The 17,361-nt window shown below is 40.5% G+C and overlaps 1 protein-coding gene across 1 annotated transcript; it reads right to left on the reverse strand.

Moving 5' to 3' along the window:
• Positions 1 to 679: 679 nt before the first annotated feature.
• On the reverse strand, positions 680 to 15,012 carry lhx5 (LIM homeobox 5). Its single transcript, XM_006804744.3, has 5 exons — positions 14,398 to 15,012; positions 12,314 to 12,537; positions 11,056 to 11,333; positions 8,082 to 8,247; positions 680 to 2,631 (listed from the first exon to the last, which is right to left on the reverse strand). The coding sequence occupies exons 1-5, from the start codon at positions 14,568 to 14,570 to the stop codon at positions 2,282 to 2,284; spliced, it is 1,191 nt and encodes a 396-aa protein (XP_006804807.1). The 5' UTR covers positions 14,571 to 15,012; the 3' UTR covers positions 680 to 2,281.
• Between the last annotated feature and the right edge of the window lie 2,349 nt (positions 15,013 to 17,361).

Here is a 17,361-nt window from a genome sequence, read left to right on the forward strand (position 1 = left end):
ATATATATGGTTTCCATATGGGTAAGATATTCATCACGACAATTTTTGTAAGCTAATCACATGCTAATGTTGTGTTTTTAACCTCATAGTTGAAAAAGTAAATAAATGTGCATTTAATCCACACACTATAAACACAATTGGTAAAACAAGTAGTCAAAGTGCTCGCCACTGCATTGCAATGAATTCTTGCATGTGTTGAGGCTGGCAACCACCCTAAAATTGAATTTATCCATAAGTGTCTTCACCAGTATCAGTAACATCAAAAGTGTTACAACTGATTAATTTTTTTATAAAATGTCCTAACAAAGATATATGTGTTATAGCTGATTGGGATCAAGCTAATATGAACTGCTTTGTATTTTATTGGGCTGTTAGTTTTATTGTAATGCATAATTTTAACAAGCTAATCATTTTTCTTATTGTAATCATTATCAGCACAGTAAATGCTAAACAGGTGTAGCTGAGTTAAGAGTGCGATATTGTTCTCTCAAATGTAATGAGTAGCCAAAGCAAATCATGGCTGCCTTGAAATCGTGCTAATACTACTTTGCTTTACAGCAAATTAAAGAAAAGATGTGTGACGACACTAAGCAAGAAACCAGATCTTCAAGTTATAAGAGAAGGTTTTATTACCAGTGCTATTTACATAGAAATAATACAGCCTTGGCCCAATTCCCCCCCATAAATCTACACACACACACACACACACACACACACACACACACACACACACACACACACACATGAACAAGCATACACACTCGCAAGCATTCAGAAAGACACAGACAAGCTCTCACTTAGTCCTGTATCCAAGAATATCTCCATACAACAGAAAAAAAACCACATTCTTCCTACATCTGAAACAATGTTGAAAGGAAATACAGACGATCTGCAAACAAAATTTCAAGTAGAGCTAACTCATTGCAGAAAAAAACAGCATTCCTCGTGTTAGATGTGGTCTGTTTGAGACATTTTGTGTAGAGATGACATGGAGTTGAAATTAGGAATTAAGAGACAAAAAAATAATCATTCTTTCTTTTAATATGTTTTCACAAAGGCGGACTTTTCAAATAGCAGCTGTGGTGACACTTGGCCCTGATCGGTCTGAAATAAAATGCAGAGAATTTGTCCTTTGAAGCACAAAGATGTTCACACACACAGTGATAGACACAAACACACACACACACAACCCGAGTCTGCCGCTTTTGAGCTTATTTTAATTCTCTGTGCCTTAAAAATGTGGCCACTAGATGGCAACGAGTGCTTCGGAGCAGACAGCGGTAATGTCACAGATGTTGTCTGCCCCCTCTTTTGTTTTCTCTCTTTAGAGGAAGGAGACCTCAGCTGTTGAAGGACATTCTCCATTATGGGTTCAATGTTCTTTTGAAAATCAATTCCATTAAAACATGTTTTTTAAAAGGAACAGTAACAAAAGGAAGGTCAGGTGAAGCAGTGTGCAGAGCAGAACTATCAGGGCCGCTTCGATGGGTGTGAGATTTGTCCGTGTGTGTGTGTATGTGTATGTGTATGTGTGTGTGGGTACAAGTGTCTGTATAATTGTGTCCGTGTTTTGAATAATGGTATAGACATCCTTCTTTTGAGCTATGATCAAGAATGCTTTGTGTGCATTAAGGGACTTATAGCTGAGACGTGGGCTAGAGAATGTCAGTGCCGTGCTGGAGGTGTCAGCGTGTCTATCAAGTGGCAGCTTTTGATTTGACATGTTGGCGAATGTTTAAAATAAGCTGCCTCGATTGAAACAGGGTGTTTGTAGATGAACATTAAAGCATGTATCAAAACCGGCTCCTTTGTTACGCTGAGCGTGAAGTGGCATTGAAGAGCAACAGAATGGAAACTAATACTGCTTTGGAGCAATGTCTTAAAGAAGGTGGTGAGAAACTAAGAGAACTAAACATGTCCCCTTTGGCATTTATTAGATGATACCGTCGTTAACGTCAAGGGGAAGGCGAGAAGCATTTTTGCTGGGTGGAATCGCATTTTTTTTTCTTTTTAAATATATATATTTCAAGTCCAGTAATCCAGGAAGGGATATGCTTTGGAGTGTCTACTGGGCAGCAAATATTACGTTCTCCTACAAGCTATCCCATTCTTGATTCTGTCCATCAGTTCATCAGTTGTGAAAATCAGTCCGTAAAAATCTGAGCTGTAATTTTCACCCCACAATGGTTTTTTTTGTTTGTTTTGTTTGTTTTTTTAATTCATCTCCTGAATTAACTAGGCTGACATTCAGCCTAGGCAATGGTCCCTGTGTTTTTGTCCTTTACCAAGCGGTGGTTTCTCCCATCTCCTGGCCTTGGTGGGACATTGGAGCGCTGTAACTGGAATTACTGGCCAAGGAGAAAGGAGGACTGGGCCCACCCCCGAATGCCTCCCCCGGGACAGGCTGAAGTGAGTTTGGTAAGCCCGGCTCTGGACTGGGAGTTTCCGCATGGGAGATCATGTCCGTGAACCTTTGGTCATCTGACGGGTGGTGGCCTGAACCCTCCATCGCTCCGGGACCAGAGCCCAGGATGTAGGGGGAGTCGGCCGGAGATTGAGCCTGTGATGATGGAGGGCCATGGGGAAAGAAGTCGTAGTTGCTCCCTGGTCCATAATAGTCACCTTGGTATTCTGTGGTGTAAGAAGAGAACACATATGGTTAGACTTTCTATCAGATACATAAAACACTTACAGTTCCCCCAAGCAGTCTACATTTATACACACGGCTCCACCCCTACCTAAGTGGTGAAATTGATCATGTCCAATTCCCAACCAACCGGTCTCCAACAGCCTCATTTGAGTGTATAAACAACTCCACACCTCTCCACCTCAGTTCTCTCGCCTCTTACACAGTGCATTCATCTCCCTCTCCCTCATTCAGCTCGCAGCCATGCGTGTACCTCGATGGATTCCCCTGCAGAAACTTCTGGATTTGGATGAGAAATTCCAAAATGAGATTCCAGCGTCCCTGCAGCCCTGCCATGTCCTGTCGGCTGCTTCTCTCTGTCAGGTCTGATGACAAACACCAGCGCTGTCGCTTGCTTCTACATTACTGGGTTGTGGTTATTTGCTGAACTACGGGTGGTTTCTCTACTTTAGTGTTGATGACTCAGCTAAGAATTATTTGATGGCTATTTTTATTATTATTCAACCAGTCCAAAAGAAATGTCAGACGTCAACACCAGATGTCCCACACAGTTTGACATCTTTTTATTCATTTCATCTGACCAACACTTCACGACACAAAATCAATTTTGAAAAAGTAAAAAATAAAAAAAGCTAAATTAGCAAGAACAGCTCAGATGTTAAAAGTTAGAAAAGGAGAATGGCATTAAAATGTCGTTAGAAATCTTTTTTTCGTGCTATTTCTCCTTTTTATTTATACCTCTCTCCACCGTTTTGTCCACTACATCGTGCTTTCAGCATCGTGTCAGCGTGACTCCACCTTGCCATGTTCCCACTGTGTTTGTATCCAGTGTCACGATAGCTAAGCCCCAATGACAACCATGATATTTAAAGGTTTATTATCAATGTTATGTTAATATTGTATAAGATTAGTATCATAAATAACTGTATAACTGCTCATTCTGTATGTTTTTGTACACATTTATTTCCCTAATCTCTCGCCACAACCTTGAATTTGCTTTTGGACTTCAACCCTCATGCAACCAAACTACCTAATTATGAAAATGACCGAGTGAGGTCATTCACCATACCTGTGCTCTTTCATTTATCTGACATTCTCAGAATTTCTAATGTAAATAATTATGGGTTTCAGTCATTTTTATGAATTAACAGCATTAACCCATTCATCTCCATCAGCACTTTGGGCATTAAGTATTCGCCTTAATGCTTCTGCAGTAGTTAATCTTTCTACTCTAGCTCTGTTAGCCAGGAATCCATAATTAACAGAAAAAATATATTATAAAAAAAAATATTTTATACATAAACTACAAAAAGTTGTAAGTAGATCAACAATATGTGGTGGGAAAGATTTCAGTCATGACCCTATTCAGCCACTTGAAGGCTAATTAATTCCCAATAAATAAAATACAACAAACAGCAAAGTTATAAATTAGCTTATTGTTACAAGTGAATTTTTTATTACTGTGATAATCATGAGGTCATTGTGACTTTTTGGACCGTTAGTCACATTATTAAAAAAGCCAGATATTTTGGCATCAATACAATTAATCTTTTGATTGCACAGATTTTTGTGCAACATGTTGTTAAACCTATAAGAGTAGATTTACTCTTATAGTGCAGAAAGTGTCAAAATGATCAACTAGATGCATCATACAGAATGGCTAAAAATATATCTGTTGCAGAACCTTCATGTTTAAAATGCTCCCTCTATAACACTCTGAAAAAGACTGAGCCAGGACCGTGGTTCGTCTGCACCTTCTCCTGGCGTTCACTTCAAAGTGCTGCAGCAAACAACTGACACATTAATAACAGATTTTGTTGCTTTCAAAGATGTTCTTCATTGCATACTTGGATAAATCAATATTTTCTGGTTAACCTATGACACTGACTGGCATGCTTATGCCTCTTAGAGGTTTCAGACATCTCTTTGTGTTTCCTTGCTCGTACTTCTACAGCACAATTTTGTTTCTGGTTCCCATAGTAGAAGAAGAGTTTTGAGTGTCAAAAATAAACAGTGACATCCACAAAGACTGTCCCTGTTGACTGCATAATTAAAACAACTTTCTAGGGGATTATCATCACTTATAAGATGGTCTTTTGATCCAGAGTACCTGGAAATCTGCCAGTCGAAACACAAAATATGACCTTCTGGTCTCGGCTACAAATGAGAAACCTATACTAAATTTAAACATATCAAATAATGTAGCAGATATGAAGCCGGTAACCATTTACTGAATTAACCCTGCAAACTCCCTGTAACTTCTTTGCATGTAGTGTGTATGGTGCATTTAGTGTTTTAAACTGGCAACAACTATGGTCTTTAAGATGAACACTCATCTTGCCAAGGCTATTATTAAGGGCAGCCCATGCTACTCTTGAGGTTGTCTCATAGATGTAATGCAATCACCAAAGGGCAGTTCCACTCAGCTTAGCTTAGCACAAAGACTTCTTTTGACCAGCTCAGCACAAACAGTGGAAAAGAAAATGCTAGCTCTGACTGAAGGAAACAAATCCACCCATAAGAATTCACATTAAACTGTGATTGCACGTAGTCATGCAATATAATAGCTTAATTCTACATGCAGAATAGCAACAGTAGTATATTGTCAGTATTTTAGAGACCACCCAAAATGTTGCAAATCGTGTTTTCAGGGGAGCTCATATCCTATATACAGCAGTCAACCTGAAAAAGGGTTTGTATTTGTACTTTTTGAGATTTAATGTTGCAGACAGGAAGATTTAATCTAAAAACTAAGACAGACTATAGCTGTTCCCAAGGTTGTATATTGAGCTTTAAGCTAACCTGTTCCTTACATACAAGAAACTTAAATTATATGAATATGTGCCCCTATTATTAGAAAAAAACAAAATGAATCGATCTTAAATCAACACAGCTATGCTTTCAAACAGGCACTGCAATTATTCTTCCACTACAGCCAGCACAGTGGACTCAGATGACAAGTAGCCACAGGCAGTGCTTGCACTGCAAAAAGTCTGGAAGGTGATTTTTAAAATGATTAAATATTAAGTGATTTTCTATTTCGTGTGTTGTTCATCATAAGCAATGACCAAAACAGTTTAGAAAGAATTGATTGGCTTAACAAATAGCCTGTTACTTTATACACTCTTTGCATCTACTAATCAACAATTACTACAAACCTTCACCTGCCTCCTGTTTCTCATTCCAAACTCCCAGGGTTGCATTAAATCTATTCGGTTTCAGCACCGCCGTGAACCGAGATCGATGACAGGTTTTATCCCCGTGCCCCAGATGCTACACTAACATTTCTCCACTCCTACCACATGTTCTTCTCGCTGCTATTTCAGTCGAAACGGGGAGGCTCGAGAACTAACGGGTTACACCTCAAGAAACATTCGGCCTAATTGTAAGATCTGCATTTATTTGCCGTAGTGTGTAATTTTGTTTTATTTTTTTTTTTTTATAAATTATCAGGAGGTATAATCAAAGGTTTTGCAAACAAGCTAATTGTTAGATTTCCCAAACAGGCTCCTGCTAGTTCAGCTGACCTTGGGGATAAGCAAAAAGCTTGGCTTGTGGTATGTTCATGTGTGTGCGGATGAAAGAGAGAGAGAGAGAGAGAGAGAGACCAGGGTAGGTGCTGAGGGGAGTGTCAGCTCTGCAAACTATAATTACACTCATACATGCAGATGCATCATACCACACACACAGGCATCCCTCGCTCTGAACAGCAGCAGAGGAACACGAGGAGGCAGCGAGCTTAGATAAAGGCAAGCAGGCTGGCCTGCGCTGCCGTGGGACAAAAGGGTGTGAAAAGCAGAGTGCAAAGAAAGCGAGAGACATGAGAGCGAGGGATGGAGGTTTTTTGTCCTCTCTTTTCCCCTCCCACTCCCTGTGTTGCAGCCTTGATGGCTCCGGTTTATTGTATCCTCAATGCCAGGGCCCTTCAGGTAGAGGTGCAGGAGGTGCTGTATGGAAACAGCAGCTCACAGACTGTCCATCAAAAACGAACTGCTGATATGCATGACAGGTGCATCGGCTTTATTCCTGCAGTACAGTGTGGGGCGGCTGTTGCGTTAGTGCTGTGTTGTTATCTCGCTCTTTTGTCTTGAGATTATTTTCTTTTGAAGCAAAGGGTCTTTTTTCTCTTTATTTTTTTATGACCTTTAAAAAGCAATGTTTTTTTGACAATCTCTACACCAACTGGAGAATCTATTTCAGCAACAAACCAACTCCTTTTTTTAATGAAACCTTTGGACTATAAGTGCAAATGCATGCCTTGTTTTCCCCTTGTGGCAGCAGAAATATTTCATCAGGGTGTTGTTCATTGTAGTTATTTGCATTAGAATGGTCAGTAAATTAGTGCACTAATAAGTCTAGCTTATCTTATATAGCAATACCTAAATATATTCCTGTATGGAGGTATGTGTCTGGTTTTGGTTAAAATGAATGCATCTCTCTTTAAAATTAATAAATCTTCTATTCATTTTTACGTCCTTATCGAACTCACCCTTTCTTTCTTTGAACAAGTATTCTTCTCTCACAGCTGTGTTTTTAAGAGGGAAGCTAGCAACTTTTCAGAAAGTGAATGACACTCACAAGTTGTGATCTTGGAAAGGGTTATTAGGTGCAACTTCATGCTGAATAAAAGTTAAGAGAGACAAGAAGGGAGACGTGTTTCTATTGCTGAATGGTACAGAAATCAATTCTCACAAATATAGTGGAGCCATTACAGGTGCCATTTTTGAAGTTCACCATTCTGAAAGGCCAAAATAAATTTTTTTTTTTAAAAAAAATCACACTTCAGTCATGCCACCCATGCTGCAAGCTTTGTTTGCAAAGTGTCCCACTGGAACATATGTGCTCCTATCTAGCATTTTCTCTCCTAGCTCCTAGCCAAATGTGACAGTTCAACAGGATTGAAACTTTATTTACATTCCTCTGGGCGCGCTGAGATAACCAGACTACAGAGCTGTGTTCGGAACAGTTAACAGTTAAAAGCTTCTTAGCTGGTTATTGTGTACCACACAAACTGAGTGCAACGTGCACGAGATTAGACTTAGACTCAAGTCCTGATCATTTCATCTCTGAACAAAAGATGAGTGGATTCAAGAAAGTAATGTGAAAGCAAATGATCCAATAAAGTACACTGGGGCTCAACCTGTATTCTAATATATAGCAGATTTATGTGATATACTTGCAATGTGAAAAACATCCTCTAGGCACCTGCTTTCCTCAGAACTGCAGTTTGCTTACACAATATCACCTTTTTTTGAGTGTGAAACCAGGGATACAGATTATATTTGCTATTGCACTCGCTCCATATTGCGCATTAATATTGCAAGAGGTAAAGAACCTGCAGATGTGGTGTTTGAGTGTATTTAAAGACACAGCAAGAAGTGTGCACTAAATTTGTGCTAGCACTCCATCTGTTGTCACAGCGTTCATTTCTTACCTCCATAGTAACCGTAGGCTCCAGGTCCTAAAATGTCTGGGTCTTCCAGCCTGCCTCCCAGCGGCCTCATCCTCCTCGGGCCCCTGAAGAAGGCATGCCGTCGGGCGCCCAGAGCACTCAGCTGCTTCATTCTCCGTTCTTTGGATCTCCTGTTCTGGAACCAGACCTGAAACAAACCAGGGTCTGAGTTATCAGCCGATCTCATCTTTTTTCTTTCTTTTTTCTTTTTTTCTTTTTTCCTTTACAAATTTGTAGTTTATTATCATCCTTTTTCAAATCACCATTCACTCAAACTGTGGTAAACCTTGCAGAGCTTGTAAAAACGCACAAATGATGTTGATGTGAGAGTAACACTGGGGTGTGAACACAAACAAAAAAAAAATCTGTGAACCACAATTGAAAAGCTAAAACAATTACATATGGACCAACTAATCGTTTTAAGGGTTTTTCTTACTGTTAATGCTCAGTGTTGCAAAGTTTGCACCACTTTCAAATTCCACAATTAAATTCAAATGAATTGATTCCTTTAAAGAGCTTTTATTCAGAAGCTGCAAACTATTTCCCAGAAATGACGCAACGTACTTGCCTCCCAATTATCTGGCACCTCTGCACCCATTTTGAACTGTATTTGCTGTACCACAATTAGCCATGGCCTGTTTTCATTTGTATTAATTGAGGTGTAAATGCTTGAAATTCAGCTTCAAAAATGACTTGAGTAACTTAAAGTATAAAAACCCATAAAAATGCCATTAACAGAAAAAGTCAAAGAACTCAATCTCATATGAACATTCTGCAGTGCGACACAAGAATTACATAGGTATAATCAAATCGTTGTTTGCACATAATGAATCGGGAGGCGTTTTGTGCTACAGTGTTAGAGTTCATGTCAAGAAAGCACAAAAGGATCAAAATGAAAAATTAGGAAAGCCAGCGATGACTGAATAATAACAAGAAAGGAACAATTTCTGCTCCATTTTTCCAGTGATGATGGCAGTTTCCTGTTGCAAATTTCAGATGAATAGCAAAGTAATATCAACGGCCCCAAATACAAAGCCATATGAAGTTAAACCACTGAGATTAAATAAACTGTCTTTCAAAGACAAACAAAGGAGGGTTTCAAAATTGCAAAACGGTGCATCATATGGAAGAATGTCTTTGAATTATAAGCACATAACACATCTCGTTTCGCCTTTGCTTCACTGCTGCATAATGATCTATGTTCACACCAGCTAGGCTATGCCAGAGGGAGAATCCCACTGTGCTACAGATTAACAAAAACACACTCACAAAAAAAAAGAAAAACACACACACACGCACACACACACATATCCCCCTCCACACATACACCTAAAACTACTTAGGCTCTGCACTCTGTGCTCCAGCGGCAAACGCAACACCTGCTTATTGAGAACAATCATCTAACTGTAGGGTACATTTTTATGGAAATGCTCTCGCTTCCCTTGAGAGAGCGTTGCTTAGGGATTACATACGCATGCTGGAGAAGCAGCGTGGCTCACAGGGCTCCCTGCGTTGAGAGCAATGGTATTTAACACACACTGAACAGGGAGGAAGATGACGAAACGCAGCCTCCATTTTGGCTCCGAGCAACACACACGGGCGGAGGGTGCAGAGGTGGAATGGGGAGGTGGGGGGGGGGGGGGGGGGTGGGGGGGGGGGGTGGGGGGGGGGGTGCTGGGACTTCCAGTGTTATCGCAGCCCAGGCTGACTGACTGATATATCGACTGGTTTGCTGGTTCATTGAATGATTGATTGATTCATTGAGCGACTGAGCTCTGTTGCTGCACACTCGCACATGCTGGCTGCAGTTTATGATATAGATGAAGCGGTGGAGAGGCACGGGCTGTAAGTGAGTAAGAGCGGAGAGGTGGGAAAGGGGAGGGTGGTATGTAAATCTGTGAAATCAGCGATAATTACAGTGAGTGCACAAAAAGCCACATCACAGTTGGCAGAGATGGTGCTAATCATCCTAACACAGTCTGCACCCAGGCATCAAGCATGTGTGCTTGCATGTGTGTCTGTGTGTGTGTTCTGAGGATGAAAAGACAGGCAGAGAGGTCCAAAAGCAGTGTATGCTTGTGTTGTATTGCACAACATGTTTGTATGTGGGTTTCCTCTTACCTTTGGCAAAAACAAAGCTAACCTTTCACTAATTTCATGGCTGTGCATCACATGTTATTGCTGAAACAAATACAGTCTGCACCCCCCAAAAAAGGAAATTCTTTTACAAATAATGTATTTCTTATGCATCAATGAAATGTATTAGTGTAAGTTCAAAGTGTGCTTTGATGTTTTTATGCTGAAATTACACGCAAGTAGGAGGCTCTTTTTTATAGAAAAAATAAAGTGTGATTTATGATTTTGAATGCAGTAATTTTAAAAAAAACTTGCATTTAAATAAAAGTATCAAATGTTGTAACCATATTTCTGTAAAAGTCAATCATAAATAAATAATAAAATAAGTGAGTGTGAACATTAAAAACAATGCTTTTCTGCATATTGTGAATCTACTGTTAATGCAAATATGAAACTCTCATTTGAGGCACCATGCTGCCTGCAGTTCCATATGTTGGACTGGTTTTTTTTTACAAGCTAGGAAATTAAAATACTACAGTACAAAATAAAATCAACCAAATCCATATATTTCATGAAATACTTCCACAACACAAAAGCCAAAATAAACAAACAAGGAAGACAGTTTACATACAGCAGGTGGTGGGGTTCGTTTAAATGTGGCATATATTCATCTAATAGTCCGCATCGTGTTTTGGCATTTCACTAATAGATGATGAGGCTTTCAATTAAATGTCTGCACATTTCAGTAAAATTAAAAAGTAATTCCTTTGATTTATAACGTCTCATCTGTCTCTAATCTGTCCGTGTCGCCGCAGATCCCTCCCTCATCTGAATCGGAAAAAAAGTTCCAGCGATCCACAAACAACACAGCTGATCTTACCTGGATGACGCGCATGTTCAGCCCTGTTTCCTGTGCCAGCTGTTCTCGAATGTGCCGGGTCGGTTTTGGCGTGGCAACAAAAGCAGCCTTTAACGTTTCCAGCTGCTTGGCCTTGATGGTGGTCCGGGGCCCCCGCCTTTTGGCCCCAGAGTTCTGCTCCTCGTTCTCAATATTGTTCGTTTCCTTATCTGAGGACGTTGAATTGTCCGTCTCTTTTATGTCGTCCTGTATTGGGTCCTGCAGATCCGGCGATAAACTCCTATCTGTGCACGACGACACTGGGGGACGGGGCGGATGGGTGGGGGGACAAACAAGAAGGAAGGTCAGGTCACGATCCGAAATGTCAAGGTGGGGGGTGGCGGGGTGCGGTGGGTGGTGGTGGGGGTGGGGGGCTGTTTTAATCAGCCTTGGAGATGCACACAAGCGTTGCTGACTATTACGCATCCGAAACTTTACCTAATGGTAAATGAAATGCGTTTTTACGCCCCTCGGTGATTTTTTGTCTCCCAGTTTCTGTTTTCCCTTCTTTCTTTATTTGTACATTTATTTTTCTTAAATAATATCAGAAGTATCAAACAATATGCAAAAAACAAATGCGCAAAATAATACAAAAAAAAAAATCCACAGTCGCTAACATCTCCAATTTACGCACACAAAAAAAGATGATATACGGGCATACAGCAATATTACATTTGCGAGCAAATGAAGAGATTTATATTGGAGATCAAAACAAAGGGTTTATGAAAAAGGGACGCGTGACACCTTTAGTAAATAGGGTGTGGAGTGGAGTTGCTGCCCTCCTGAGCTTTTTATAAGGATAAATAGAGTGGAAAGAGGAGCAGCACACACGGCCAGACCAACAAGCTCATCCCCAGTGGACCCTGACGTATAATAACAGAAAGCTATTGTTCTTTGGGGGTAAATATTGAAAGTATTCATCTCATAAGGTTACTGTGAGATGCTCTCCCCGGAATGCTGCAAAAGCTCAGCATCAACTTATATTTAAGGTCCGCCACTTCTGCTTTTCTTTTGTCCATTAAAATGCTGATTGCCATTTTATTCATCCGATTTTTTCTTTTCTTTTCTTTTCTTTCTTTCTTTCTTTCTTTCTTTCTTTCTTTCTTTCTTTCTTTTTTTTAAAATCGGTTCCACGGTTATTAAAATAAACACCGCCCTCAGCAGCCCTCTTATCGTTATCATTGCTTATTGTTGAATGGGAGACAAAAACGCAGCGCAGGCCTGGTGTCGCTTCGCTTACCTGAGTTCAAGTTGACTTCCTTTATGGCCCCGGAGCTCAGATAATCATCTTTGCACACAAACTTGTTCTCGTCTATCACATAGAGTTCTTCTCCCGTGGACAGCTGTTTGTTACACACCATGCAGGTGAAGCAGTTTAGGTGAAACACTTTGCTTCGAGCTTTGCGGACCAAGTCGTTCGGCGAGATTCCCTGCAGACAGCCCGCACATTTAGTGCCAAATCGCCTGCACGGAAAACGAAAAATGAAGGTGAGATTGAGATTTTTTTTTATGACGGCAGCGCGTAAAGGGGTCTGTTAGAAATTACCCACATCCATCATATAATCATTAATACTAAAAAGAAGCTGGTATTAAAATAATATTAGTTTAGGAGGAATAAACAGGTTTAACGCCTTTAGTTTAGCAAGTGATACAAATGTCACTAACACATAATAATAATAATAATAATAATAATAATAATAATAATAATAATAATAATAATAATAATCCACTGTAACGTTTTTAGTAAATATATGGCACATAACAGGTAATCACTCAACCAGAGCACCTCTCTCTATGAGAGTGTTGATAACATAGCCATTAAAATCATTTAGAAAAAGACTTTAGAGAAAGATTTTTTTTAAAACAACCTTCCTAATTTTGATTGAGGTGCTCTGACAATAACCCCACGCAAAACGTATTAGTGACAATCAACACATTGTACTCGTGGATATATTATAGGATTAGGCAGAGTAGGAGCATCTTAGCGTGAAAATCTTCTCTTAATCCATATTCACCCGCGCTTAAATAGCACTGGGTGGGAAGACTCATCAATTTGATACACAAATAGCCCAAAAATAAATTCACTAAAATTCCCCCTCCTCGTTTGCCGGGGTGAGTCCGTTTTTTCCCCTTTCTCTCTTTTTAATTACTCTCAAAAGAAGTGCGATAAAGCACATTTGACTGAGTGACGCTTACAGTATTTCTCGCCTGCCCAGATGTCTTTACTGATGGAAGGAGTTTGAGCAGATGCTTAAGGCTCACTTTGGGCCTGCTGTAGCTGGATTTTAAGTCCGCCTGTCGGGGGCTGGTTAAGCCTTTGGGTGACTGCAGGCACCCTTGTTGTGGAGCATTGTTTTAACACTGTGCTTGCCTTTCCATTCACTTACAATGGTATCGCATCACTATCCGCTTTTCACATGCGTGGCCAAGCCTCCCCCAGCGAAAGGGCACAACTCTACTTACACAACAAATGGACACATTAGGGTGATTACTGTTTCGCCTAGCTAATGGCTGGCCATTTAAATCCACCGCTTGATGGGACCTGTGGTAATATGACGGCCAAGGCCGCGCGAGGCCAATAATAGCCCCGTCCCAACAAAGGCTGATGTGTCTTACATGTCATTAGACAATTTGGGAGAAAATAACTGACACATACAAATGAAAATGATGCTAAGAGAGTGACAAACAAGGGCTTCACTTATCACTCAATTACCTGGAACACTTTTTGGAAATTGTGAACCGGTTAATAGCCTAATGGGTGTTTGAAATAAAAGTGTTGTCTGGAGCTGGAAATAGATTTTTTTTAAAGAAAAGAAAAATAAGCACAGAATACACGAGGATACAGAATCAATATATTTATATGTCCATACTTTTATAATAGAGGCCCCTTTTAACGCCACACGGTTCATATCATTTCCTAAAAATGTCACCACACAGAGATAGGTAAAAATCATGCATTTTAAAAATTACGGATAATATTAACAAATAAGGGAAAATGTATACTTTTAGATTTATCTTAAATTCCTTTAACAAAAAAATAAAAAATAAAAAATAAAAAATAAAAAAAATAAATAAATAAAAATCCAAGTACGGGTTAACGTGGCCTATGACCTGAGTCCAGCGCACCGAGCTCGACTTTATGTGCCAGGCTTTACTTTGTATTTTTTTTCATCCTGTTCTTCTATTTTTTTAACCAATTTTTAACCCCAAAATAATTTCCCTTATTGTAAAGGTGTTGACGAATGCTTGAATCAAAGCGTGATTTCTTTCTTTCTCTCTCTCTCTTTTTTTTTTTGAAGACCTCTTGATTCCAAATTCAGTTACCTGAAAAAGTCAATTTTGCAATAGAGCTTTCCGTCTCTGGAGAAGCACTTCTCGGTGAGGTTGCAGTTGCACTCACAGCACTGGACGCACTTGGCGTGCCAGGCTCTGTCCAGCACGTTGAGGAGGAACCGGTCCAAGATGGGCCGTTCGCACCCGGCACACTGGACCATCATATCGCCGGCCTGCAGGACGCCGAGTGCCGACCTACCCACGCGGACTGCGCTGCTCGGACTTGGGCACTCCGAGTTTACGCGGAACAACGTCTTGGCTCAGAGAGGTGTGCTGTCAGGCGAAAACTGGAGGGACCTGTCGTTCAAAGGCAGCGGAGTGACAATCCCCGAGAACTGCTGTAGTCCTGGTCCTGTTTGGTCGCTGTCCTGCTACTTGTCACAATCCACAAATCCAGAGGAGAAGAGGGGAGAAAAAATTCAGCTGCGCCAGCTGATGGACTGCGTAATGGCCAAACCAGACATGTTTTCTCGCCAAATCAATGTTAAAACATCATTTTTTAAACGTGTTTACTTCTAAATAATTTATCCCTTTTGCTCACGCTTTGTTTGGGGTCCAGTAATTTCCTTCAGGCTCACCTCACGTCGCCACTTGCACGTCCCTGTGCCTTGGTTATCACGAGGTTTTGCCAGCGCGACGCGCTTCCTGCGCTGAGATTGGATGACGCCCTTGTTAATTCCCGTGCCAGAAGAGCCAATCAGAGCGCAGTTGTTATGGTTACACGTTCATAGCTGTAGCCTCCGAGCGGACCCTGAGCAGAAAACACCTAGGCCGTGGATGCAGGGTGTTTGTAGTGGCGCTGATAGAGGCCAACAGGCATGAGGAAGTTTCACGGTGGGTCACGGAGACGGCACTGGCTTTAGAAGGGAATGCATCAGTTGCAGGTTAGACTATGAACGTCAGAACATTTTACTGGCAATGAACGTGAAAATGTCAGTGCATAGCTACAACGGGCACGCCTCTGAAATGAATCGGACTAGAAGTAGCTTGTTGGGAGAGGGAGTAGCCGAACAAGGCTGTGCTGGGCGAAGACAGGAGGAGGAGGGGGGACGCGGGCCTTTTCTCATGCAGAAAGCTATTTGCAGGGAAATGCGATGGATTAGCAGGAGCTCATCAATAGGGAGAGCGTGGTCACCCGGCGCTTTAACAGAGTGGCCACCAATCGAAGGGAATTTCAATATTTACCAACAGCCTCGTTTTGTTAGTTGCAGTTAAGCAAACATGGGATGCGCTAATTCGTGTTGGGTGAGACTGTTTTAAGCATAATGGGGCCTCATTTGAATGAAATTAGGTGTGAATTTTGGCTCATTTTACACGACTGAAGGCCATTCAAGATAACATTTAGAGGAACAGACAAACAACAAGGTTGTTAGTTTTAACAGAGGAAGAAAGGAAAACTGTTAGGCTCTATCTATGAAATATACTTGTGTCAACATTTAGGTGCTTTTACTATGAAAGGTTCTAAGAAGGTGTTAACTTTAAGATAAGGAATATTTACTGATTACATAAAATTTAAAAGAGTATTGATAATATTTTTTTTTAAAAAATAGGTCACAATATTTTTAATTTAATTTTACCAAACATGCATCATGATGGCAGAAGCTATGTATAAATAATTCTTTCTTTCTTTCTTTCTTTCTTTCTTTCTTTCTCCTTATCTACCCTATTTGTTTTTTTCCTTACTTCAGTTTCTCTTTTTACTGTCTCCCTAAATTGTTACACTGATGGTGTGTAGAGCATTTAAAATAACCTCCGGCCTGTCAGCTATGACACGGGGTATAATTAGTGTTAGTGTTCTAAGCAAAAATTACTGTTTTTCTTATCAAAATGATGCCACACATCCAAGTGTGATTTACTCTACAGGTATCTGTGGTTTAACCTGGCCAGATCTGGTTTTAGTAGAGATGAGGCTGAATGAGTTTCCTGAATTACCCAAGCTTCAATGACCTTTAGCCCACAAACTGAGATGGAAGGTGTGTGTGTTGGGGGGGGGGGGGGAATCAAGGAGGTACAGACAAAAAGACCACAGTGGGAAAAAGAGCATGTGAGGCAAACCTCTTGTTTGAATGCAGCTGTGCAAGGGGAAAAAGCTCTGTTTGCTTTTGCTTTGTTCTGCTCTTCTGTGCACGCTAAACACCACCCAAAGAGTGAGACACTCACCTGTGGAGAAAAAATGAGGGAGCTGTCCATGGTACCAAAGGCAGCAAGCACCAAGGACAGCAGCAGGCTTCCCTTTTTTTCCCAGTGAGAATCAGCTGACCTTACTAACAATCACGTGGCATCAAATTTAAGGATGCATTCTTTGTGATCCTTAATTGCTTCCTTCTCCACTGTCATGCAGACAACAGTCATATCACCTCCTTTAGCTAATGGCAAAACACACATTTGTCTTTTATAAAGTAACTTAAAAAGCAGCCCACCAACAGAGCAGTAAAAATGTCCTAATAAAACATTAACTTTGAATGAAAAAAATGAAAGACAAAGTAAAGTTCACTTACCTGCACCCTGGAATTTAGTTTCATCACATGCAAAGTTTAGCAATAAAATCCCCCTTTTTTGTCTTTTTGCCTGCATAAAAAAAGGCTTTGTGCATGGTAAAGTGCTGAAGGACTGATTTTTGTCATTCAGCGCATAAAAAAGATTGGAATACCTTTCAAAATCAGACGAGAATAATTAAATAGAAATTTGGATGAAGCGTTTAATAATAACATGTTTACTTCTGAAATTATTAGTTTGTTTTTAAAGGACAGGGTGGGGTTTGTTTGCGCGTTGCAACTGTTTATGCAGGCTGACAGACCATCACAACACATATTTTTCAAGGACCAACATCTGAAGTGGTTTGAACATCAGTCACCTTTCTTTACTGAGAGGTCTTCATAAAATATCTCTGCCGTGCAGCATCCAGGTCTCTCCCTCGCCGTAGTTTTATTCATAATGCAGGAGGAATAAAGGCGA

The sequence above is a fragment of the Neolamprologus brichardi genome, chromosome 7 (assembly GCF_056152115.1).
Source record: "Neolamprologus brichardi isolate AB-2024 chromosome 7, ASM5615211v1, whole genome shotgun sequence".
Classification (NCBI taxonomy): Eukaryota; Metazoa; Chordata; class Actinopteri; order Cichliformes; family Cichlidae; genus Neolamprologus; species Neolamprologus brichardi.

What these genes read in the sequence shown, in the direction of transcription:
- lhx5 (XM_006804744.3), bottom strand. Translation starts at nt 14,570, where the DNA reads ATGATGGTCCAGTGTGCCGGGTGCGAACGGCCCATCTTGGACCGGTTC. An exon ending in GGAAGTCAACTTGAACTCAG is followed by an intron (nt 11,334 to 12,313) that starts GTAAGCGAAGCG and finishes CCCGTCCCCCAG; the next exon opens with TGTCGTCGTGCACAGATAGG. An exon ending in AGCCTACGGTTACTATGGAG is followed by an intron (nt 2,632 to 8,081) that starts GTAAGAAATGAA and finishes CTTACACCACAG; the next exon opens with AATACCAAGGTGACTATTAT.